The sequence below is a fragment of the Tamandua tetradactyla genome, chromosome 9 (genome assembly GCF_023851605.1).
Source record: "Tamandua tetradactyla isolate mTamTet1 chromosome 9, mTamTet1.pri, whole genome shotgun sequence".
Classification (NCBI taxonomy): Eukaryota; Metazoa; Chordata; class Mammalia; order Pilosa; family Myrmecophagidae; genus Tamandua; species Tamandua tetradactyla.
In genome coordinates, this window is record NC_135335.1 from 88,988,431 (window position 1) to 89,013,543 (window position 25,113).

Sequence of the window (25,113 nt, forward strand, 5' to 3'; positions counted from 1 at the left end):
CAAGAATTCACTTATCAACTATGTCCTCTCGTGTACTGTCAATCACCCCCTCTCACTAGCACTTTCTCCTTGGTGCATATGATTTAAACTACTCCCTCTGTGCTGGTTTGAAGTTATTATCTACCCCAGAAAAGCCATATCCTTTATCATTATTCAATATTACAGGGTGGGATCTTTTTTATTGTTTCCATGGAAATGTGACCAACCCACTTACAGGTGGTAACTTTTTTAATTGTGAAAATGAACATATATACAAAAAAGCAATAAATTTCAAAGCACACCACAACAATTAATTATAGAACAGATTTTTTTCAGAGTTTGGTATGGGTTACAGTTCCCCAATTTTAGGTTCTTCCTTCTGGCTGTTCCAAGACACTGGAGACTAAAAGAAATACAATATGATTCAGGAGTGTTTTCTTTTTTTTTTTTTTTTTTTACATTTCTTAGTTTTATTTTAAATCTAGTTACATCTAACTGTGTCCCCAACCCACCAAGACAGCAGGAAAGACAATGCTCATTCTCTACAGGCCTCCATCCTCTATTTCTTGGGCTCCATAAAAACTTAGGAGGCACAAGGGGTGCTTGGAAAATGAGGCTGGGCCATTATGGGAATTGCTGCCAATGTCCTCAATGCTTAACATGGTCCCCTGTTTTCCAGCAGCTTTTTGACTGTTTGTTTTTTTATTTTTTAATCATCACAATTGACTTTTTTATGAAAAATTAACATATACATAAAAAAGAAATAAATTTCAAAGCACATCACAATAATCAATCACAGAAAGAGATTTCAGAGTTTGGTATGGGTTACGATTCCACATTTTTAAGTTTTTACTACTAGTTGCTCCCAGATACTGGGGATTAAAATAAATATCCATTTAATGATTCAGCAATCATACTCATTTGCTAAACTTTACCTTCTCTGTATAACTCCACCATTACCTTTGATCTTTCTAACTCTTTAGGGGTATTTGGGTTATGTTCATTCTAATTTTCTCATGTTGGAAGGGGCTGTCGTTAATATGGGATGGGGGATGGAAATAGTTGATATTCTGGAGAGGCTGGCCCCTCTGCATTTTAGGACATACCTGGTCTAGAGACCCATCTGGAGGTTATAGGTTTCTGGACCGTTACCCTAGTGCATGGGACTTTTGTAGAATCTTACATAATGCCCTAGGTTGTTCTTTAGGATTGGCAGGAATGGTTTTGGTTGGGGTATGGCAAGCTATGATAGGGAACAATGTATAACTGAAACTTGTGTAAGAGTGACCGCCAGAGTAGCCTCAACTCTGAAAGAGTTTGAACTCTTTCAGCCACTGATACCTTATTTGTTATACTTTTCTCCTTTTTGATCAGGATGGCACTGTTGTTCTGTGGGTGGTAACTTTTGATTAGATGGTGTGGTAGTTAGATTCAGTTGTCAACTTGGCCAGGTGAAGGCACCTAGTTCTGTTGCAGTGAACATAAACCAATGGTATGTGAATCTCATCTGTTGCTGATTACATCTGCAGTCGGCTAGGAGGCGTGCCTGCTGCAATGAATGATGTCTGACTTAACAGGCTGGTGCTTAAATGAGAGAGTGCAACGTAGCACAGCCCAAGCAGCTCAGCATACCTCATCTCAGCATTTGCAGCTCAGCCCAGGCCTTTGGAGATGCAGAAAGGAATCACCCCAGGGAAAGTTGTTAGAACCCAGAGGCCTGGAGAGAAGGCCAGCATGTAACAAAGAACCTCAGATGAAAGTTAGCTGCCTTTCCTCTGAAGAACTAATGAAATAAATCCCCTTTTATTAAAAGCCAGTCTGTCTTGGGTGTGTTGCATTCCGGCAGCTAGCAAGCTAGAGCAGATGGTTTCCATGGAGATGTGTCTATACCCATTCAAGGTGTGGTGGCTATTGGAGCCCTTTAAGAGGGAACCATTTTGGAAAAGCTTCAGAACCAACAGAGCACACACAGTCAGAGACTGGTGGAGATACAGAAAAAAAACACTCCTGGAGAAGCAGTGAAGAAGACTGGAAAGAAAGCTAGCAGACGTCACCATGTGCCTTTCCAGCTGAGAGAGAAATTCCGAATGTCTTCAGCCTTCTTGAACCAAGGTATCTTTCCATGCATGCCTTAGTTTGGACATTTTTATAGCTTTGCCTTAATTTGGACATTTTCATGGCCTTAGAACTGTAAACTTGCAATTCAGTATATTCTCCTTTTTAAAAGCCATTCCATTTCTGGTATATTGCATTCCAGCAGCTTTTACAAACTAAAACACCCTCCTTTAAAAAAAAAGATTCATACACAAAAGAGAAAGAACTATAACAGTCTCTGTTCATCTTGGCATGCCACAAGCTACTGGTAGAAATCATCTGGGAGAAAATGAAATGCTGTGGAAAGAGCAAAGGCTTTGGAATCAAAGTGCCCTGGCCCTGCTACTTTCAAGTTCTGTGATGTGGAATAAATTAGTCTACTCTCAATTTCAAGTTTTTCATTTGCAAAACAGCAATAATAAAATTACTTATTTTATAAGATTTTGAGGATTAAATAAGATAATAGAAGAAAATCAATGAGTTCAATGCTGAGCAATCAATATATTATTTGTTCCTTTTCTTTCTCCCTTTCTCTAATTAATTTACATAGACCACACTGTACTAATTTTGACACCTCCCATTTTAACACCTAATCATCCCAACTCTAACTGCAATTCAGCCTCTGCCTGTATACACCTTTCTTCTATTCACCAACAACCTGTCAAATTTAACAGTGTATTTTCCAGTGTTTATGTTATGTGACTTCTCTAAACCATTAGTGCCATTGGCCACTCCTTCCTTTCTGAATCCTCCTTTAGTGACACCAATCTCTGATAATTTTTTCTTCAATGTCTTTTTCTTCCCCCTCATTAAAACAGAGTGGTTTCTAGGGAACAATTTTCAGACTTCTCATATGTTCTTTACATTTTCTCTGGTAATGTACAGATTTCAGGTTTCAGATTTCAACCACTACTACACACTGATAACCCCCAAATTGTTATCTTTAGCCTACAGACCCACATACCTAAAAACTTCCTGGACATCATCTCCTGGTCATCCTACAGGCAACACCCATTCAATGTATTCAAAATTCATTATCTCCATCCTGCAAAGCACTTTCTGCAATCACAAGCTCTTAATGGTGACTCATTATATGCAGTCATTCAAATGACAAAACTTAAGAATCATTCTGGCTTCCTTAATTCATTCTATAAGTCTTGCCCATCCTATTTCAAAAATGCCCAGAAAATACATTCCTGCCTATCCAACCTCACCACTCTGATGAAGAGCAGGCCCTCATCAACTCTTGTTTCCAAACACTCCTAGAACGTCCCTTTGATAATCAAACTTCTGATACTACATTGCAAACTTACCACCTTTCCAAAGTTCAGCTCTGACTGTGCTCACTTTCAAACACTTATAGTGGACCCCCTCTACCTGTAAGATTGATACCTTTAGATATGATAAAACATGGCATACAAGGACTTCAACAATCTAGCTCAAATTTACCATTCCAGCCTCCTCTTACAACCTGTCCTAGCCCTAACTACCCTGGAATAGGCTTTCTACACATACCTGTGCAGTTTTAATAATCTAGACAGATTTATTCTCTACCCTCTTTTTTGAATACCCTTCCTCCAATTCAAGACCCACTTCAAAGATCATACCCTGTTCTGAGCCTATACAACATTCTTTTTGCTTATCTCTAAGGCAGATCATTTATTACTCTATGTGCCCTTATATACTGTACATGTCTTTATTATGGTAGTTACAGTTTGTGACAACTATGTGAAACCATGGCACCATGGATGATAAGCAATTTTCTAATATTACAATTTGTATACCAAGTTACCAAGTTCATTATAGTTATTGTTTTAAATATCTTCTATTAAGGAAACAAAACTATCACATTTTCTCTTTTCTCTAATCATTAATTAATTACTCAAGGTGCATACTTTAAAATTAGTTCTTTTTTCAAAAATTAGCATCTCTTTTTTAATCTGGCTTAATACAGACAATAAAAAATTCATAATTATTTAAACAAAGGAGGAGAAACAGACATAAATGATGTGAAATGTAAAAATATTGGGAAAATCTAAAAATCCTTTAACATTTGCACTAGACATGGATTATTTTGAACATTTCCAAGATGCTCTGGCAATGCATTATGCTGAATGAATGAATGAAGCCAGCCAGCTACATTGATGACCAACTTTAGAAAAACTAGAAAGTTGTGTAAAACCTTCAACCTAAACTTCTCACTAAGTTTGCCTATTATCTATGACTACACTAAGTTTATTTTCAGATTTAGGTAAAGTGATACCCCAAAATGATGTTTAATTAGATGATTATAGGCATACAGGGAGAATAGTTTTTAAGTTTTCCTTCATTTAGCAAAATTATTTAAGCTTAAAATGGTTAATGCAATGTGGCAGACTGTAAACGGGACCCAAGAGTAAATGAGAGTTAACAAATTATACTAGCATATGATCATATCAATTAAATTGCAAGCAAAATTTTAACAGAATGTATACAAAATCAACAGTTCACATGAAAAAAAATAACTGTGAGTTTTATTGGATAATAATACTAGTATGTAATTATGCACAGAATTTATAACTTGACTTCATATGAATATTTAAATATTTAACTTCAGTAGTTTTAAAACTTTGATGATACAGAAAAAATCATCCTCTAAATTCAAAAATGTATTTCCCAAACAAAAATGACAAACTGAGTCTTATCCAATAAGAAGTTACCTTGTGCCATTTTTCCAGCTGTTTTGTTACATAACCCCTTTCATTCAGATAGGAAAACCCTTTTGGAATGGAGAGAAATCTGTAAATTAAAACAAGCAATTGTTCAACATTAAGTCCAAAAGATGTTTAAGGAGCTAAAACACTTCTGGAATAGCTCCCTCCTAATACCAAAATAATTTTATCTTTAATCACAATAAATTTTCATAATCTGAAAAAACCAATAACAATAAAGAAAATGTTAAGAATCACAAGAGACACAGATATGTAAAAAGAAACATTTAGGAAAGCAATAAAAAGACAGAGTTTTGGTATTAAAGGACGTCCAAAGTTCTAAAATAGGCCCATTTCAGTTATCAAAGAGTAAACTCTTGCTATTCAGACTTGAATTCAGTTTTATATATACTGTCAGAGAGAACACAACAGAAAAAAAAAGCCTGCAGTAAAAATTTACTTAAAATTTACCTAAGGAGGAGAAGTAAGCCCTTGTCTCCAAGGTGGGATAAAGCTGGCTTCATCTGTATAAGAGCATGAAGATTGGCCTAAAAGAAATTATTATAAGACAAATTAACAATTGCAAAAGATAGAAAATTCTTTGTTTCCACAATGCCCATATTAAAAACATTATAATTTTCATAATTGTCTATTAAAATTGAATAATTCACCAGTTTACTTGAACGTCGTAACACACAGAATCTTGAATAGCATATGATATCTAGTTGATTTGTACAGGTTAGAGTGATGCCTCACTATATCCCAGAGTAGTTTGGGCAGAGAATAAAAAAGTACTTATAAAGTTCCCTTGAGGGACTGGGGAAAAAGAACAAAATATTCAACCTCCTATCAGGGGAATTCCTGACATTCTCACAAGCAGTGGGGACAACCAAATCAATAGGTTGAGCCCTCAATCTTGGGTCTTGCTCCTATGAAGCTTATTTCTGCAAAGGAGAAGCTAAGCTTACTGATAATTATGCCGCAGAGAACCTGGCAATGTGGGACCTGACTCTCAGGGATGAACTGGGACCCGGCATCATGGAAATTAGAAAGCCTTCTTGACCAAAAGAGGGAAACGAGAAATGAGACAAAATGGCTGAGAGATTTCAAACAGAGTCAAGAGGTTACCCTGAAGGTTATTCTTATGCATTATATAGATATCCCTTTCTAATTTACGATATATTGGAGTGGCTAGAGGGAAGTACCTGAAACTACTGAACTGTGTTCCAATAGCCTTGATTCTCGAAGAAGACTGTATAACTATTTAGCTTTTTCAATGTGACCGTGTGATTGAGAAAACTTTCCAGTGTGTCTGATGCTCCTTTTATCCAGGGTATGGACAAATGAGTGAAAAAATAATAATAATAAGGATAGAAAATAAATAAATAATTCGGGGAGATAAAGGGTAAAACCTAGGTAGAATGAAACACTGTGGTTAAAAGAGAGGGAGGGGTGAGGGATATGAGATCTATGAGTTATTATTTTTTTTTCTGTTTTGGGAGTGATGCAAATGTTCTAAAAATGATCATGGTGAAGCATAACACAACTATGTGATGATATTGTGAGCCACTGATTGCATAACACATTTGGATTGTACATTTAAGTATATTTCTCAATAAAAATATTTATGAATAAAAGAGAGAACTATTTTGGAAAAAACTCAGAGCCAACACGGACAGAAACATTTGGAGATATAGAAAGAAAACACCCATGGGGAAGCTGTTTGAAAGCAGAGACCAAAGGACCAGCAGATCCCAGCCACGTGCCTTCCCAGCTAACAAAAGTGTTCCGGACATCATCAGGGTATCTTTCTCTGGATGCCTTAGCTTGGACATTTTTATGGCCTTAGAACTGTACATTTGTAACTTAATAAACCCCTTTATGAAAGCCAAAGAATAAAAAAATAAAAAGTAAAAGGGAGGGGGAGATAGAGAGAGAGAACGAGCAATTCCAGATATATATATCAATTTTTAATGAAGAAAATGCAGCTATCATGAGATGCATGGTCAGTGAGTACATACTCTCACTGTAGGCAATTTTCCTGGAGCACTAAATTATTACCAGAAGGTTGTGTGGTGAACATGGCATAACAGCAAATGAGCCCCAATCACTAGTGGTCCTACTGCCCATTGTTGCTGGGACGGATACATTTCAACCCCTCTTCAGGGACACTGGCATCACCCCAGTCAATGGATCCTGCTACCGGCCTTCAGCTCTCTTTATGCTGGACATTTTGGAGATAAACGGCTGGGTATAAGAGTCTCAGACTCTAACTTATCTTTCTTGTTTATATAAAGCAAATATTTATAAAAAAATGGAATAATTTAATAAAAATTCATGTTTATGTATTTTGTTGTAAAAAAATGAACTTTACCTTGTCTTCACATGCTTCATCAAGGATATCAAGTGCTTCAGAAGAAATCGTTTTGTTTTTATCATGTAGCTGGGTCACCAGTAACTCAATTCCCCAATTACTGAAGAATTCAACATTAGCTCTCAATAATACCCTTAAATGTTTTGTTGCATACAACCTGCAGGCCTATAAGGATAAATGAAAACATTATTAAACAAAACAAAACCACCCACTTCGTTATGGACAGCCTATATGATTTTCTCTGGGGACAGTTTTGCTACTCTAAAATGTCAGAAAGCCTGGAGTTAATGATTTAGCCCTTGATACGAACATTTTTCATAGTTCTATATAAAAATAAATATTTCCCTTTCTAATTAGCAGCTTCTTCACCTTAAATAAAAATATGGGCGCCATATGGAGTTCTTTGGAGTAACTAACATTTTAAATTTCCAATTTCATCACATATTCTTAACTTAATAATTAATTTTATTAGCTAAAATCTATAAAATATTGAATTAATTGGTTCAACTGACTATGCTATACTCACATCAGTAGCTGCAGTTAGGATTTTGGAAAGGATGACTCTAGCCAATCCATCTCTGCTATAGTCCAAACTAGAAACTGTCAGTTTCAGCAAGTGATCTTGGTTTTTCAAGGAGCAAAGGTTAAGGAGACTAAAAAAACAATTAAAATAATGATGTTTTAGAAATTACTGCATTAATTCATGAATTCAACAAATACTTTATTAATTCCTGATGTAAACAAGGCATTTCTAAAAGCAAAAAGTATCACACAGAAAGACAGTAAAGTATCATGAGAGTTCTAATTAAATCTTATTTTTTTGTCTTCCAACAAAATTTACCAAACACATGTACATAGATTAAAAAGCACACCATTTTTTACCATATTAAAAATAATGTTTAGGTGGGGATGGGCCACGGTGACTCAGCAGGCAGAGTTCTTGCCTGCCATGCTGGAGACCCGGATTGGATTGCCAGTGCCTGCCCATGTAAAAAAAAAAATAACAAAGAAAAATAAGGTTTAGGTATATATTGAAAACAGAATCTATGAATGCTCACCATTGGAATACATTGCATTTTTCCAACATTTTGACTCCATGAGGATGGCAAGAAAGTGTACCAACAAATAAAAAGTAGTGTTGACTAAGGGTACTTAATAAACCATTATTTTGAAGACTTCTCTCAGGTTTTACTCCACATGAGGCATTGAGCCACTGAACTATATCCTTTACTAGATCTTCTAAGTATCCTTGACCATCCTAAAAGCAAACAGATTGAGCTTGTGATGGAAAAGCATTTAATTAAAAGACACTTCACTCAAGTGGAAAATCTTTAATGGTGATGATGAAGTTACTTATAATAGTTATCAATCACTGAGTACCTATTGTTTTTAATCCCATTCATCACAATGCTGTGTGAAGATGGTATTATTTTCCATTTTATAGAAGAATAAAGTATGTTTTCAAGAGGGCAAAGAACTTGCCCAAAGTCATATAACTAGCAAGTCACCAAGCCAGAGTTCAAAACTAGGGTTTGTACTCATTTCCCTATTTCTAAATGTAGCTTATGCATATTCAGAAATAGAAGCAAAAAGGGGGTTATGCAATAAAAAACATTTCCCCTGGAAAATATTCAGTGTTCTTACCTCTTCAGACTCAATAAGAAATTCTGTAAACTGGCAACCCACAACTGTGAGCTGCTTGGACTTGGCAAAATCCAGATCCAGGTTGGCATATAATTTACTACTGGGCTTGTAAAAATAAAGTAGTCTTCGTACGAACCTAAGATCAAAATAAAATTAGCAACAGAGTAAGAAAAACAATTATTTTAGAATTTTAACAATATCTTATGATACAATAAGACTAGAATATGTTTTGTGTCTGAACCATTGGGGTAAATGGCAAGAATTAAACAACTTTGATAAATTTCATCAGAAATGAACAAAAATTAACAACAAAGAAATTCATTGTAAAGGATACCTTTGCAGAATAACAATTTTATGGTGAGATGCCTGAAAAGAGAAATATTGACTAGGAAAGCATAGATACAATATAGCTAGAAGATAAAGATGGATGGATAAAGATGAGGAAGCCAAATGGACATAAATTTTCTTTTATTGTATTCTATGAAGAACTTTACCCCACAACTTTGTAAACAAATGTTACCACACTATGATTTCAGGATTTCATAATTAGGCAACGGCCAGCATAAAAGGTGCAGATAGAATTTAGGCAACTGAATTAATAAATCAATGGACATAATTTATAGTATTTCAAAGTTACAATTTAAAACATATGTTCTAAGCTTCCATTTAATTTAGTTTATTTCAACTTCATGCATAACAATCTGATGCATTAAAGGTGCCAGATCAGTATTAGGGGTTAGGGAATCAAAAGTGAAAGAGACTTCTTCTCTGTTTTCAGAGTATGAAGTTCTCAAAGAGTGTTGTTTCTTCATGCCAAAGTGATTTCAATGTTCTATATATTTCTCAAAACTTGATATAGACATTAAGTTAAATATCATGAATACAATCAAATAATAGCGTTAATCACCAGAACTTCTAAAACATAAAGTAATGCGTGGTGGTTGGTTAGTTTAAATTCAGAAGCAGTAAAAATGTGTGGATGCAGCCTAGCAGCTCAAAGTGTAGGCTAAGAGCACTGGCATGCTTTATAAAAGATGTGGGGAGCATCAACCTGGTAAATGTTGGAAGAGGGTAAAGAGAAGAAAGAATGGATAGCCCTCCAAAGCCAGTTGCTAGCAGATATAGAAATGGTATTTAAAACATGTATTTGGGGAGGGAAACACTCTGTTCTTACTATGTCATCCTCATGTGCTGTGGCTGAGATTACTACACAGCTGACGTTACTCCAAAATGAGAAAGTTTGACCTCAACTATTTGATCCAAAACTAAAACCAGAATGTAAATCATCAGAAAAAGAAATAGCTCGTGTGTTTTGGTTATAAGATAAGAAGCATACAGAAATGTATGCATATAACTATTGAACTTCACTTTAAAACACCAATGATTAATTTTAGCAATCATTAGGCATGACATAATTCAACTCTAAATTCTTTAAATTTAAATACAAAATAGTTCTTACATACCTGTGTAACTGTTCATCTTTATAGTTTCTTAGGTTTACATTTGGCCACTAGAAAAACATAATGTTATACATGTATTTAGCAGTTTCCAAATGTTGAAGGAGACAATTATAACAAAATGAAGACAATTAATGAAGTATCTTGTCATACCTTAAGAATGGTCCCAATGAGATTCCAATTCCATTCAAGATTCTCTTTATGTTGAAGGACTTGGCTATCTCTAAGGTTCATTAAGAGAGCTTCTTCTGTATCCTAACATCAACAGACAGTAATCAGGAAACCTAAGGCAAACTGTTCTCGCATCAGAATACTAAGTTCAAACTTTAAAAACAAATAGAAAGGCTTTTCATTTAAGGACAGAATGTCAGGATTTTTAGCTTTAAAAAGTTCATCAAAACACAGCTCTAGGGCAGGCAACAGTGGTTCAGTGGCAGAGTTCTTGCCTGCCATGCCGGAGACCCAGGTTCGTTTCCCAGTGCCTGCCCATGAGGAAAAAAAAAAAACTAGAGTAACTGTAAAACTTAGAAGCCATTCAAAAATTGCAAATTTGAGCAAATACAGTACATGCATACTAAAATGCAGTGGCTGAGATTTAGGAAACTATGTAAGTAGAGAATCATGATTTCAAGTCAGTACCTTAAGAACAAATATATCTTTCTGAACTCGGAGATACTGATCCCGTTTTTGGTGTGTTGCAATTGCTTTCTGAATAATGTGATCTAAATGAAGGCTATAAGGCTTAGGTCCTCGTTTCTTCATTTCATGGAAGCGTTTTAAACAGTTTAAGGCTGCACTGGCTCGCCTAATGAGAAAAAAGTTCAATTAATACTGCAGTCAGACTAGTATAATTTCAGATATTATACTTTGATAAATTATTCTATTAAAGCTTAAATAAATTCAAGACTAGAGAGCATTAATTTTTAAAAAGTGAATTATTTTATCAAACTTGAAGCCACAAAGAAAATCAAGAACACTGCTGATATCTATGAAGAAACACTAATTATTCAGACTCAACTAAGTGTGTACTTCCCAATCTGTGGTGTACAATTTTTGTATTTTGGTTTTAAGAACTCTTTCTACCAGATCATAAACCTCATTTCTTATATTTCCTATTATAAAAGCTTTAAAACTTTGCATTTCATATGTAAGTCCTTAATCTACTGAAGCTGATTTTCATTTTTGGTGTGAGGATGGGAAATAATTTCATTTCCCACCCATATGGAAATTCAATGATTATTAAATAATGAACAATCTTTATTTTCCCTACTTATCTGCAACCATAAATGGTATCTTTTTTTTTTTTTTTTTTTTTTTTTTTTTTTTTTTTTTTTTTTTTTAAAGGAAAGACAGAGAGAAGGAAGGAAGGATAGAAGGAAGGAAGGAAGGAAGAAAGGGAAACATTTTTAAACATTTTCTTGTTTTATTGTATTCTGTTTCTCCGTTTTTGTTACATGGGCTGGGGCCGGGAATCGAACCGAGGTCCTCCGGCATAGCAGGCAAGCACTTTGCCCGCTGAGCCACCGCGGCCCGCCCATAAATGGTATCTTTTTAGAAACTATATTTAATTCCTTGTTTGTTGTGCATAAAAGTGTAGTTCTGAAGAACTGGTAGTGATTAAATCTAACCTTCATAACTTCTGCTAAAAATGAATCCGATTTTGAATTTAAAAACCTTGGGATATGCTGATGGGCAAGCAGGTACTCTAACAGTAAAGAGAGTTTACTGTGCTAAAAAAAAAAAAAAAAACTGTTCTAAGAGTACGATTATCACTGCATTTTGGATGTAACTTTGATTCCTGGTGAACCTTGAAATTCATGACCATAATCTGACCTGGAGTTTAGGTCTACTAGATTTTGGGAAAGTGCATTTTTCATCATGAAACTATTAAGATAAAAGCTGAGAGCTTCTATTACTGTTGTAAGCCTAGAGTCAGAACTGAGATGTTCACAATGAACTCAGTTTATAATATAATTTCAGTATGTTAATATTTTCATTGATATATTAAAATTAGTAAAATATTATTTATTTGTAGTGAGGCCCATATGTGTACGTCTGTATTACTAAAGCTGATTAAGCTTTTGGAGAATGTATTACAACTGTTAACAAAAATCTACAGTTCTGAATAGTTAACAAAGTACATATCACAAACTTTATCAAAGAAAACTTGTGACCAATATATATAGATTTTTCTGATCCTAATGGGGAAAAAATATGGTATCCGTGATCTAGACATAATCTTTACCAAGTCAAAAAGATTCCTGCTAGAATTTTCCAATTGAATTTCCCACCCTTAATTTTTTTTAATAATATACTTGTTAGCACTGGAATTCCAGCAGAGCAATAGTCATACTTTTGTTCATAAATTTTATGTTTGCAATATCTCCTTCAGTAGCAAGAGTTCAGTTTACTCCTATGATTATAAGGTGCAGGTTACTAAATTCCAACATTTTAAATCACAAACATAAGACAGAATATACTGTTTATCTTTGTACTTTGTTACTTTGAAATAATGCATAGATACATGATAAAAGTCAGAATTGTGCTAAAAACATAAAATATCCCAAAAATTCTCAACCAAGATTTTAGTAGATCTTGCAGAAAATCTATAATCTTGCAGACATGTTAGGAAAACATAATTTTACTATTTTATGATACTTTGTAGCCTAAAATAGAAATGACAAAATATTTTGAAAACTATTAATTTTTCCCCTTATCTGTAAGGCTTCCCATAAAAGAATTTCCAAACATAATTTATATACACTCCTTTTAGAAAAAAAAAGAGAAGAGCATTTTATAGTGGATATTAAAATAACAAGCATAAGCAATCATTTTATAGTGGATATTAAAATAACAAGCATAAGCATTGATAGAACTCTGACACTTACAGTCTTTTTTCCTTAGGGATATCAAAAGATGCAGCCATATTCATTAGAGTTGGTAAGCAGTGCAAATGATGACTATGTGAATGAGGAAGAATTGTGTTTGCCTAAAATGAAACATAACATTTTATATGAGCTTTTGGAAACCTAAATATTTTTATGTTATGGATTATATGCAGATGATATTATATTTATGATGATTAAAGATTAAAGATTCTAGAATAGAGGTTTTACCCTTGAAATTGATTTATTCTCCCAACAGATACTTATTATAATTTTTACCTTATCTACTTTCAACAAGGATGAGTTGTAACAAGCATAAAGCTACAAACATTATATTAATAAAACCACTAATTTTCATCGATCTTTATTAGGATATTCAACCGTGATTTTTAAGTGGTACCCAGTTAAACTCAATTCTTGAATAACCTAAAAGGATTGTCTACCAAAACTTTGATCCAGTGCTATACTATCATAACTTAGAGTTGACTTCTTAAGTTTTAAAAAAACATCTTCTCAAATAGGTTTATCTCATATACCAACAATCTTTAAAACAAGAAACTTAACTCCTATTTTCCAAACAAAATCCCACAATCTAAAGAGGATAAGTAAATTAATGAAATGTGGAAGTCAGAAGAGTTAAGAACAATAAGCAATAAACAACACAGATCAAATTAATCAGCTTTTAAATTTCAAGAGAATTAAAAAATTCTGATTTGTGGGGAAGAGCGAAAAAGATGAAATTTATAAAACAGAGATTAAATAAATAATTCTAAATATGGATATCCTTACTTGAAATAATATCTTGAAAACTAAAAATAAAAACAATCAGACTTGAATGCCTGAAGACACTACTGAATTATTTCACAATGGGCTGAAGCACAACAGAGAAAATGACTAAATAATTCACTGATTAAAATGACAATTATTGGGTGGGCAATGGTGGCGCAGTGGCAGAGTTCTCGCCTGCCATGCCGGAGACCTGGGTTCGATTTCTGGTGCCTGTCCATGTCAAAAAAAAAAAAGAGACAATTATCATTAAATTCTGTTTTACTCTCTGCCTCATTCACACAGCCCAGGTGCCACATGAAAAAAGTAAAAGATGGGGGAGAGAAACAGAAACAACAATAACAATGACAAAGAGCTCTGTCAAAAAGGGTAAGCCATAACAAATCACTTCAAAAGAGTTGCCACAACTGTTCCTTAACTGGTTTAAAGTAGCCCTTTTTATTTAGTATTTTATTAATTAGCAGATGACTTAGAAATATGAATATCTGTCTTGCAAACAGAATTCCTCTACTGCTTAATTTACTGGGAGTACTGAATGGTCAGATAACTTGCTTAGTTCCTGGTTTCCAGAAGTTAACAATAGCATAAAATAATGGTATTTAAAAAAAAAAAAAAAGGCTTCCCACACTCCAAACTTCAAACCATAAGTGAACGGAAAGACTGTGTTCAAACAAGAAAATCATATTCAGAATTTCTGAACAAAGCTTAGTAAAATTCAGGCACTGGCTGCCAAATATCCATTTCATTCCTAGCCAGTTGAAATAACACCTATAGTCTTGTACATTTTGCTTTTTTTAGGTCAGAAGTTTTTCTGAGACAGTTTAAGATTTATAGCACTGACAATGTCAAAGTGAAAATTCATTACTTTTCAATTTCTATATTTGTTGCATATATAAACCAGCCTCTCCTTTTCTATATACAAAGGTAAGTAGGGAGGTAGACAGAGAGCTATGAGGCATGAAGGGCTGTTTGTGATGCAGACATTCATTAAAATATGCTAATTTATTTTTGAGATAATATAAAGCAACACTACTAATATAACCTGTTTTCTAAATTAAAACATTGAAGGCATCAAACATAAAATCATAAGTTGCTAAACTTACCATATGTAAAAGCTCTCCTAAAAGGATGGTAGCTCTAACTGAAATATGGTCATCACTATTTGTTATCACTTCAACCAAACCCTTTAAAAATTAAAAGAAAATGTCATTGTTGCAAGATAATATATATGGAAACATTTATGCATCAGATATTCTTTTGCCTTGAAATAAGTTTGTCAGAAAAAATAAAATAAGGTTTATAGGTCTCACCTCTAAAAGTCCATTACGAATAAATGCAGAAAGTATCAGTGCCAAATAATTATCCATGAGGTCTGGTCTGGAAAGAAACAGAGCACAGAAACCGTTTAAATGATATTTTTCTAAATTAGGTGATTTAAGATAAAACCTGCAACTGTTAATAATTGGAAATATTTTTGTATCTAAATTCTACCTAGATCTGGCACGATGAGGAAGAATAGTTTTTGCCTCAGCTGCTACGAAGCCATCTGAAAGCCTCCAACTGTCTTGGAATCTACCTGGATCTAAAACAATAAAATTGGTAGTCAGATGAAGATCATACACCCTGAAACAGTTCTGATAAGTGTACAACCATGGGTTGTCAGGCCGTAAAGAACTTAAAAATAGATTTACCAAAGACTTTATATAAACATATACTGATGTAACCTTCATTTTGAGACTTAAGGGATATTTGACTAAAATAAGAGTTTGAAAACATAAACTGTGAATTACAGATTTTTTATTATTCTTATCTGTCTTTTCTGGCCCATCTTTTTAAGAACCTCACTGCACATTTTCAAGAGCCAGGGTGATAAAGAAGACATTAAATTTTCAAATTATTAATTTCATGCTACAATGATACAGTAAAAAAATAAGCTAATGTTTAGTATTTAATTTAGATATTTTTCCTTTTAGGGATTCTGTTTTGATTTGTTAAGTAACTTTAAAAATTACAATATAATGAATACATATAAATGTATGTCAACACTTACCTACACTGAGCAGTGCTTCTATGAACTCTTCAGTCACAACAGGTAAAGGAAGACGAAATATATCATAAAGCACTTCAAGCAGACCTCGCTGCAATAGCAATTATAGTTCAATTATTTTTATCAAGTAAATCTTTATTTAAAAAGAGGATTTATAAAATGCCTTATTAACAGAATAAAGAAAATGATTAAAATAAAACCACTATATTTTGGTAGACTACCGTATCAGGCCTATAAAAGAGAGAAGGGATAACTACTAAATGCATACTATACACCTCATTTAATCTTTTTAATAAATCTTTTATTATGTCCAACACACACATGAAGAAACAGACTTAAAGGCTAAAAACAATTTGCCCAAGGTCATGGAACTATAAATACTACAACCAGAGTCAAATCCTAGTCAGCCAGAGTTCAAAGACCAAGATCTTTTCCCACAAGGGTACAGAGTAAAAAAGTCAACCCAAGTATTCCAATCTTTACTCCTTGCTAGATCTTCTGATCTATAATCATATCCTTCCATTCATCACATAAATGCTTTTCATTTCACATTTAAGGAAGGTGCTAATGGCTAATAATTTCCTTCCAAGGGTTAGTTTATATAAAGAAGAAACAAAAAAAAGGAGGAACAAAATAAAACAAAAATATCTAAGGAGAAGAGGATGAACCATTTGAAAACTCTGTTTTTTGTCTCCAAATTCAATTTGTTCTAGCTGTATCTAAACACAAATTCCTATACACTAACAGATTTAGGAATATATCTAATAAATAAACATATAAATATCACTAACTTAGTTTTAATAAAAACCACCATCTCAAAAATAAAAATTTATAGCATTATAAAAAACAAAATAACTTAGCATAAGATACATAAATATCATATTTACTTTTTGCTAAGTGTATTTCTGCATTGTTTGAATGTCTTACAATGAAAATGCCCTTTTATAGTGCTTCCATAATAAAAACAAATTTGAGCAAAAGGCTTAATAAATAAAACATAATATTGGATTTTCTAATCCAATTTTAATATAATTATTATTCCAAACAGCAGCATTTCAAATGGTTCATATTATGCCTTCAGTAGTAAATATGTATTTAAATATATTTTTAAAGCACTATGATAAAAATTAAAAATTCATAAGGGAAAAGCATCAGCTGAAATAATTTTGTAGGCTATTTTTTTTTTCACAAATTAATTGTCAGTTAAGAATCTAGGGATGATGGAGTGCAAGGGTAGTTCAGTGGTAAAATTCTCGCCTGCCATGCAGGAGACCTGAGTTCAATTTCCAGTCCACGCACTTCCCCAAAACAAACAAACAAGCAAAAACAAACAAAGAAATTCAACAAATGGCACTGCAATAATGGGATACTCACATGGAAAAGTAATGAAATGTAACCCCGCCATACAGTATACAAAAAAAAAATCTAAGGATGAAATAATTATAATTTTTACCTACCCGTATTTCCATATTTGGTATGCAAAGTACCCCAATTAGAGATTGGATTCCAGAATTTCCAGGTTTACATAAATTAATAATACCTAAAAAGGTTAAAAAGAAAATAAGTCACTGACAAATTAAAAAAACAAAATTCCTATATTGTATCCATAATATAAAATCTATGATTTTTTCCAGGCTAAATTATACTATTATAGGATTTGGTTATCAAAATCAAATTGAAAGGATATTTTAAATATTCTCTGTATTTCCCTAGATAAAGAGATTTATAATCAATAATTTTATAATTAAATATCTTCCTCTATTTCTGTTTCAATAATTTTATAATTAAATATCTTCCTCTATTTCTGTTTCATATTCAAGAACTGAAGTTCATGAATCTGACTTCCCCATTTATTGATGAATGATTCTCTAGGAATAAGAATACTGGAGCAATTGAGACAATGTATGTCTTTCTTGTTTAACGTCCCCTCAGGCTAAAGGAGAAACTTTTGCTTGGCATTTGTCTTTCATAAGTTTAATTCTACAATTTAATGAATGTACATAAAACCATCACTGACAGTCTTCAAAATAAATTGTATGGATCCAAAATTTTTAGAGAACTGACTCAAACAATTTTAAGCATTATTAACATCATATGTCACAAAAGAAGACATACGATGAGCCAATAAACATATGTAAGGTGTTCAATATCACTGGACATCGGGGAAATTCAAATTAGTAAGTAATGAAGTACTACCACACACCCCTTAGAATGGCTAGAATTAAAGAGTGATACCGAATGCTAATGAGGATGAAGAACAACTGAACAACTGAAACTCATCACTGATGAAAGTACAAAATACCACAAGTACTTTTGAAAAAAGTCTGGCAGTTTCTTGTAAAACTAAACATTCACGCACCCTATGACCCAACAATTCCACTTGAATATTTACTCAAGATAAATGAAAGCTCATGCCCACAAAAAGGCTTGTACAAAAGTGCTCACAGTTTTACTTTAGAACAGTCAAACTAGAAACAGCTCAGGTTTTCACTATCAGGAGGAAGACAAAACAAACTATGATATGTGCACCCATGGAATACTACTCAACCATTAAAAGGTACACATTATTGATATATAAAAACATTTGAACCGCTCTCAAAATCGTTGTTGAATGAAAAGCCTTGCATAAAAGTATACATATAGCATGATTCCACTTACATAAAGTCCCACAACAGGCAAAACTGATCTATGTTTAAAAAATCAGAACAGCAGTTATTTCCTGGAGGAGTGGGGTAGGGATTAGCTGGAAAGGGGCATGAGAGAATTTTCTGGGGAGATGATAATGCTCTATATCTTGACAGGGGTTTGTGTTACTTAGGTGTAAGCATTTGTCAAAACTCATCAAATAGTAGATTCATGATTTGTACATTTCACTTTATCTAAATTTTACCTCAAAAAGAAAAGAAAAAATAAAAACAAAAAGCCATAAACAAATATCAAATTTTAATAATGTATATGCTGAAGCGTTTATGAGCAAAGCACAGTGATGTCTGCAGCTTACTATGAACTGCATTAGAATAACATAAGATGGACGATGAATGCACATAGGGATGGATATACAAATGAAGAGATGTGTATTAAAGAAAATATAGCAAAGTCTAAGTATATGGGTGTCTATTTTACAGTTTTTTCAAGTTTTTTATATGTTTCAACTTTTTGATAATATAGTGTTGGGGAAACATTTTTTCAAAATATCATATAGGACTCTGAAATTCTGTTACTTCTAGTTAAGCACATATATTTGAGTAATACATATTTTCTTTTTGAATTTAAGTTCAAAATTCAAAATAAAACACAAAAGGTAGACTTATTTGCTTAAATCAGTCAAAAGATATTTTTCAAATGTTGATGTTTTAGGAATTTGAGAGACTATAGTTTAAGATACAGAACTTTACAGATCATACTCCGAACAAATAGGGAACACAGGTTGTTGAAACTCATGTAAAAATTGTGTTCTAAAAGTTCTTTGTCAGTCACTCATTTGGAATTTGAAATATATCAAATAATGTTATGAAAACACACAAGTTAAACTCATAAACAGTACCAAACAATCTAAACACTGTTGAGGAAATTAATTCTGTGGGGAAAAAATGTCTTCAAAGTTCTAACTTCTATGCCAATATTTCTCTTCTTAATTCAATAGGAAGGTAGAAGACTCTCAACCTTCTAAATTTCTAATGACAGATCAGTGTTTAAGGGCTGCAGGAGAAGTCGAAAAGTAGTAGAAAGAAAGTTTAAGAGCAGCAAAGGAAGAGACTGGCAGAGATAAAAGGACAGTTACAAGAACAGTAGACTCTGGAAATAGGAAGAATGAGGATAAAGTTGCTAGGCTATACTTGGTATCTAAAGCAGTATAGAAACTGTTCTAATGACAAGGAAGCTGAGACATGGTTAAGGACGACGGTTGAAGTCACAGGAAACAAAACAATACTGAGTTCTTAAGGGCAGTGATGGTTAAGCTTGGCAGGAGGACTGCTGAGTTAGTTTCTATGCTAAAAGAGTGGTGAGGTGGGAGGTAGGGGAGGCTAGTAAAAAATGAAAAGGACATGTGAAGGCTGAGCCCTCATCAGATTCTAACCCTGTCGTCCATGAAAGCAAGAAAATTGGCAGTACTGAAGTAAAGCAAGACAGGGGTTTCTATCAAGGTGCTAAGAAGTCAGAGAAATTTCCTGGAAATACATGAACCAGGAGCCAAGTCTATGGGGCTGGGACAGTCATTAATACAGAAAAGATATCGTAGGTTAGGGCTACCAAGGTACCCAGAAATGTTTACTTAAATTTTTTGTTCTGCTTATTTGCTACACTAGCCTTTAATTATTCTGCAGAGTCAAGAAGGAAGAAGGTAAATAGTAAAATTAAAAAATATGTTTAGTGTTGGCATTATCTTAAGAAAAATGTTTGATTTCTATTCCACAGAAGGATAAATAAACATAATTCCTATTTTCAAGTAATCTGGCAACACTAATGTCCTACCTTGCTTATTTAATATTTATGCTGTTACTGTACTGTATTTTCAGATAACAAACTTTAGTGATACATAAGCTAAAAATAAGTGTTTGTTTTTTGGGGGTATAGATAGACTTAGTTGTTTTTTTTTTTAACTGCCCAGGTAATCATTAGCACATAATTTGCAAATACTCACTAAAAATATGTATACTGAATATAATACTATTTCCTTTTTACTATTAAAATCTTTTTCATATTTTAATAATTTTTGTACAAATTCCTTTGATTCTAATAATAATACATACATTAAAAAAGTTCAACCTCTATATTAGATGATGTAATAATCAACATTTAGGAAAAAAGTCAAGTTTTTCTTTCTTTTTAGATGATATAAAGCAGTACAGAGTAACTTACCTGCCCATGATCGGAATGTTGCTATGATTCCCATTTTACTGGCTAGAAATCGTGCCTCTCTGTCTTCTCTGGTAAGAAGAGTGGGAAAAAAAATAAAAAAAATAAAATATTTAAAAAAACCTGAAGTTTTACCCTAATACTATATCAGAGTAAGAGCCACCATTAGTTAATATTTAAATATTTACACAAGAAATTTAAAAACATGTAAAATAAACAAATATGATTGTGGTGATGAATGCACAACCATGAAATGATACTGGGAACACTGACTGTATACTTTGGATTGATGGTGTGTGAATTTATCTCAACTGCTTAACAAATAAAGATACAATCTACCCCAAAGCAAATTACTAAACTACATGTTGACCATCAATTAAATTTAACATGGTTAAAAATAAGTTACATGATAGGAGGAGGCAAAAGATGGTGGCTTAGTGGGGTGTGGAATTTAGTTTATCTTCCAGAGCAGCTAGTAAATAGCCAGGAACAGTACAGAGCAACTGCCAGGGGAACATTAGTGACCAAACACATAGGGTACACCAGTGTGGACCGGGTGGAATGGCTGAGATCCCATACAGAACTGTAATTCCCCCAAACTATGGGGGCTGGTAGCCCTCCCCAATGGGCAAGGCAGGCTGGTTCCCCAAGACAAAGGAAACAGCTTACTAGCACCAAGAGCTTAGCTCAACTAAGCTCCAACTGTGGAATTAACACATTCTGACTTTTGAAAATAGACTCCTGGCACAGATAAATCTGGAATAAGCACTAAAGGTACTAGGATTTTTGCCCTCATAGAGGGGAGGGGGACGGGGCTGATGAAAACAAAAAAAAACTAACAAAACCAGAGGCTTTTTGAGTGGGACAGCACAACACACTGGGAAAGGGATGGACTCTAGGAAAAGGGGGCACACAAAGCCTGGAGATACAGAGAGTCACGTACCAACTTAAGCTCTTGATTAACAAAACACAAGGAGCAGGGGACCAGCTCTGAAGAGGCTTTTTTTCTACTCCTTAATAGCTCATCAGATAGAACTGGAAGCATTCTAAGGCTCCAGCACTGCCCTAGGCAAGCGCAAAATTAAGCTTGCCTGAGAGACAAAGTAACTAGACAAGTGAAAGGAGTTAATTTCCTAACGGGTATATTTTCCCCAAGAAAAAGGTGGGGCCCAGCACAAGTGGAATCTCTTCTTTAAGGAATTCAAGTGCCACAGGGACTGGAAAACTGAAGTAATTAAAGCCATTCTACAAACTCATCTGTGTTTGAACCATGCCCCTGGTAGGGACAATCTGCTGAAATTAAAGGCACCACATCACTTTACCCTGGTGGGAAGCCACTGGCAGACAAGTGTCACATGCTGGGCAGGATAAGAAAAACACAGAGTCTAAAGGCTTCATAGGAAAATCTGCCAACCTGCTGGGTCTCACCCTCAGGGAAAACAGATGTTGGCTACTCTTTTCTTCTGAGACGTGGGACTGTGTCTGATCTCAGAAAATCTGACTATATGGAGTATTTTTTTTTTTGAGGTGGAGCTCCTCAGATATTATAAACCCACCTGAAAAAAAAAAAAAGGCTCCATATAGACAGGGCCAGAAACAGAAAAAAAAGAACTGAAAAATTCTGATCAGTTAAACAGAACTTATGCTAGAAGTCTAGAATAAGTTGAACTGAATATCAAAGAACAAAAACAGAACAAAGCCATCCAGCAAGAAAATCTTTGGAAAAAGAGTGAAAATTACCTCCAGAATGAACCAATTGAGCAAATAAAATGCCTAGATGCCAGAAAAAAATAACAAGTCATACTCGAAAAAATCAAAGATATGGCTAATCGAAGAAACAAATCAATACTTCAAACGAGATTCAGAAACAACTAATTCAGGATGTTTGAACAGACATGGAAAATCTCATAAAAAATCACATCAAAGACTTGAGGGAGGATATAAAGAAGACATCTTGGCAAAGAAAAAGAACTCAAAACTGAAAAAACAACATTATAAAACTTATGAGAATGAAAGTCACAATAGAAAAGATGAAAAAAATGATGGAAACCTACAGCAGTAGATTTGAAGAGGCAGAAGAGAGGATTATTGAACTAGAGGACTGGACATCTGAAATACAACACACAAAAGAAAATATAGGGAAAAGAACGGAAAAATAAAAGCAGGGCCTCAGGGAAATGAATGACATGAAGTGCATGAATATACATGTTCATGTCCCGGAAGAAGAGAAGGGAAAAAGAGGAGAAAGACTAATAGAGGAAATTATCACTGAAAATTTTCCATCTCTTATGAAAGACATGAAATTACAGATGCAAGAAGTGCAAAGTACCCCAAATAGAATAAAGCCAAACAGGCATACTCCAAGACTCTTACTAATCAGATTCAAATGTCAAAGACAAAGAGAGAATTTTGAAAGCAGCAAGAGCAATCCATCACATACAAAGGAAGCCCAATAAAACTATGTGTGGGTTTCTCAGCAGAAACCAGGGAGGCAAGAAGGCAGTGGTATGACACATTTAAAATTCTGTAAGAGAAAACTGCTAACCAAGAATTCTATACCCAGCAAAACTGTCCTTCAAAAATGAGGGTCAGATTAAAATATTTTTCAGACAAACAATCACTGAGAGAATTTGTGATTAAGAGACTGGCTCTGCAAGAAATACTAAAGGGAACACTACCTACAGATAGGAAAAGACAGGAGAGAGGGGTCTGGAGAAGAGTGTAGAAATGAAGACTATCAGTAAAGGTAAAAAGAGAAAAAAATAGATATGACATATGAAATAAAAAAGACAAAAGAGTAGAAGTACTGCCTTTACAGTAATAACATTAAATGTTAATGGATTAAATTCCTCAATCAAAAGATACAGACTGGCAGAATGGATTAAAAAACATGACTCATCTATATGCTGTATACAGGAGACTCATGTTAGACCCAAAGACAAAAATCAATTGAAAGTGAAAAGTTGGGAAAAGATGTTTCATGCAAAAAACAATATGGAAAAAGCAGGAGTAGCTATACTAATATACGATAAATTAGACTTCAAATATAAAACAATTAAAAGGGATAAAGGAGGAAGAAGTAGACACCTCTACCATAATAGTTGGAGACTTCAATTACCCACTGTCATCAATGGATAGAGCACCCAAACGGAAAACCAATAAAGACACAGAGATTTTAAATAATATGATAAATGAACTAGTCTTAACAGACATTTACATAACATTACACCTCACAACAGAAGGATACACATTTTTCTCAAGTGCTCATGGATCATTCTCAAGGACAGACCATACACTGGGTCTCAAAGCAAGTCTCAATAAATTTAAAAAGACTGAAATAAAAAAAAAAAAACTTTCTCGGACTATAATGGAATGAAGCTGGAATTCAATAATAGACAGAAGGCAAGAAAATTCACAAATATATGGAAGCTAAACAACACATTCTAAACCAGTGGGTCAAGAAAGAAATTATAAGAGAAATCAGTAAATATCTCGAGGTAAATGAAAATGAAAACAGAATATATAAAAACTTACGGGATGCAGCAAAAGTGTGTTATGAGGGAAATTTACTGCCTTAAATGCCTATATAAAAAATAAGAAAGAGGGGGGTGTAAGGGTAGTTTCATGGCACAATTTTCGCCTGCCATGTGGGAGACTCAGGTTTGATTCCTCATCTGTGCACTTCCCAAAAAACAAATAAAAAAAAAAAAAAAACAAATTCAAAAAATGGTGCTGCAATAATGGGATACTCACATGGAAAAATAATTGAATGTGACCCCACCATACAACACACACACAAAAAAGAACAAACAGCAAAAATCGAGGAATTAATTGTTCACTTGGAAGAACCGCAGAAAGAAAAGCAAACTGACCCCAAAGCAAACAAAAGGAAAGAAATAACGAAGATTAGAGCAGAAATAAATGAAATGAAGATATGAAAACAATTGAGAAGATCAACAAAACCAGAAGTTGGTTCTTTGAGAAAATCAATAAAATCAATGGACCCTTAGATAGGTTATATGAGAGAGAGAGAGAGAGAGAATGCAAAATAAAATAAAAAATGGAAGAGGAGAAATAACCACTGGCCCTGCAGAAATAAAGGAAGTAATGAGAGGATACTATGTAATGGACAACTTCCTAGAAAGGCATGAATAACCAACACTGACTCAAGAAGAAACAGACAACCTCAACAACCCAATCACAAATAAAGTAAGAGAATGTCATCAAGAAGCTCCAGAAAAGAAAAGTCCAGGGCCAGATGACTTCATATTTGAATTCTACTAAGCATTCAAAATAGAGT

The 25,113-nt window shown here is 33.8% G+C and overlaps 1 protein-coding gene across 4 annotated transcripts in view; it reads right to left on the reverse strand.

Moving 5' to 3' along the window:
• The window catches only part of RICTOR (RPTOR independent companion of MTOR complex 2), a 193,025-nt gene that overhangs the window by 37,679 nt on the left and 130,233 nt on the right, over nt 1-25,113 (reverse strand). For all 4 annotated transcript variants that reach the window (XM_077117032.1, XM_077117030.1, XM_077117031.1 and 1 more), the window contains exons 10-25: nt 20,817-20,884; nt 17,414-17,496; nt 15,960-16,047; nt 15,401-15,491; nt 15,220-15,286; nt 15,013-15,093; nt 13,127-13,227; nt 10,878-11,043; nt 10,392-10,493; nt 10,245-10,291; nt 8,782-8,917; nt 8,196-8,395; nt 7,664-7,790; nt 7,138-7,302; nt 5,235-5,311; nt 4,773-4,851 (exon numbers count right to left, since the gene is read on the reverse strand). In XM_077117032.1, the coding sequence (XP_076973147.1) occupies nt 4,773-4,851; nt 5,235-5,311; nt 7,138-7,302; nt 7,664-7,790; nt 8,196-8,395; nt 8,782-8,917; nt 10,245-10,291; nt 10,392-10,493; nt 10,878-11,043; nt 13,127-13,227; nt 15,013-15,093; nt 15,220-15,286; nt 15,401-15,491; nt 15,960-16,047; nt 17,414-17,496; nt 20,817-20,884 (1,678 nt within the window). The remainder of the gene's footprint in view (nt 1-4,772; nt 4,852-5,234; nt 5,312-7,137; nt 7,303-7,663; nt 7,791-8,195; nt 8,396-8,781; nt 8,918-10,244; nt 10,292-10,391; nt 10,494-10,877; nt 11,044-13,126; nt 13,228-15,012; nt 15,094-15,219; nt 15,287-15,400; nt 15,492-15,959; nt 16,048-17,413; nt 17,497-20,816; nt 20,885-25,113) is intronic.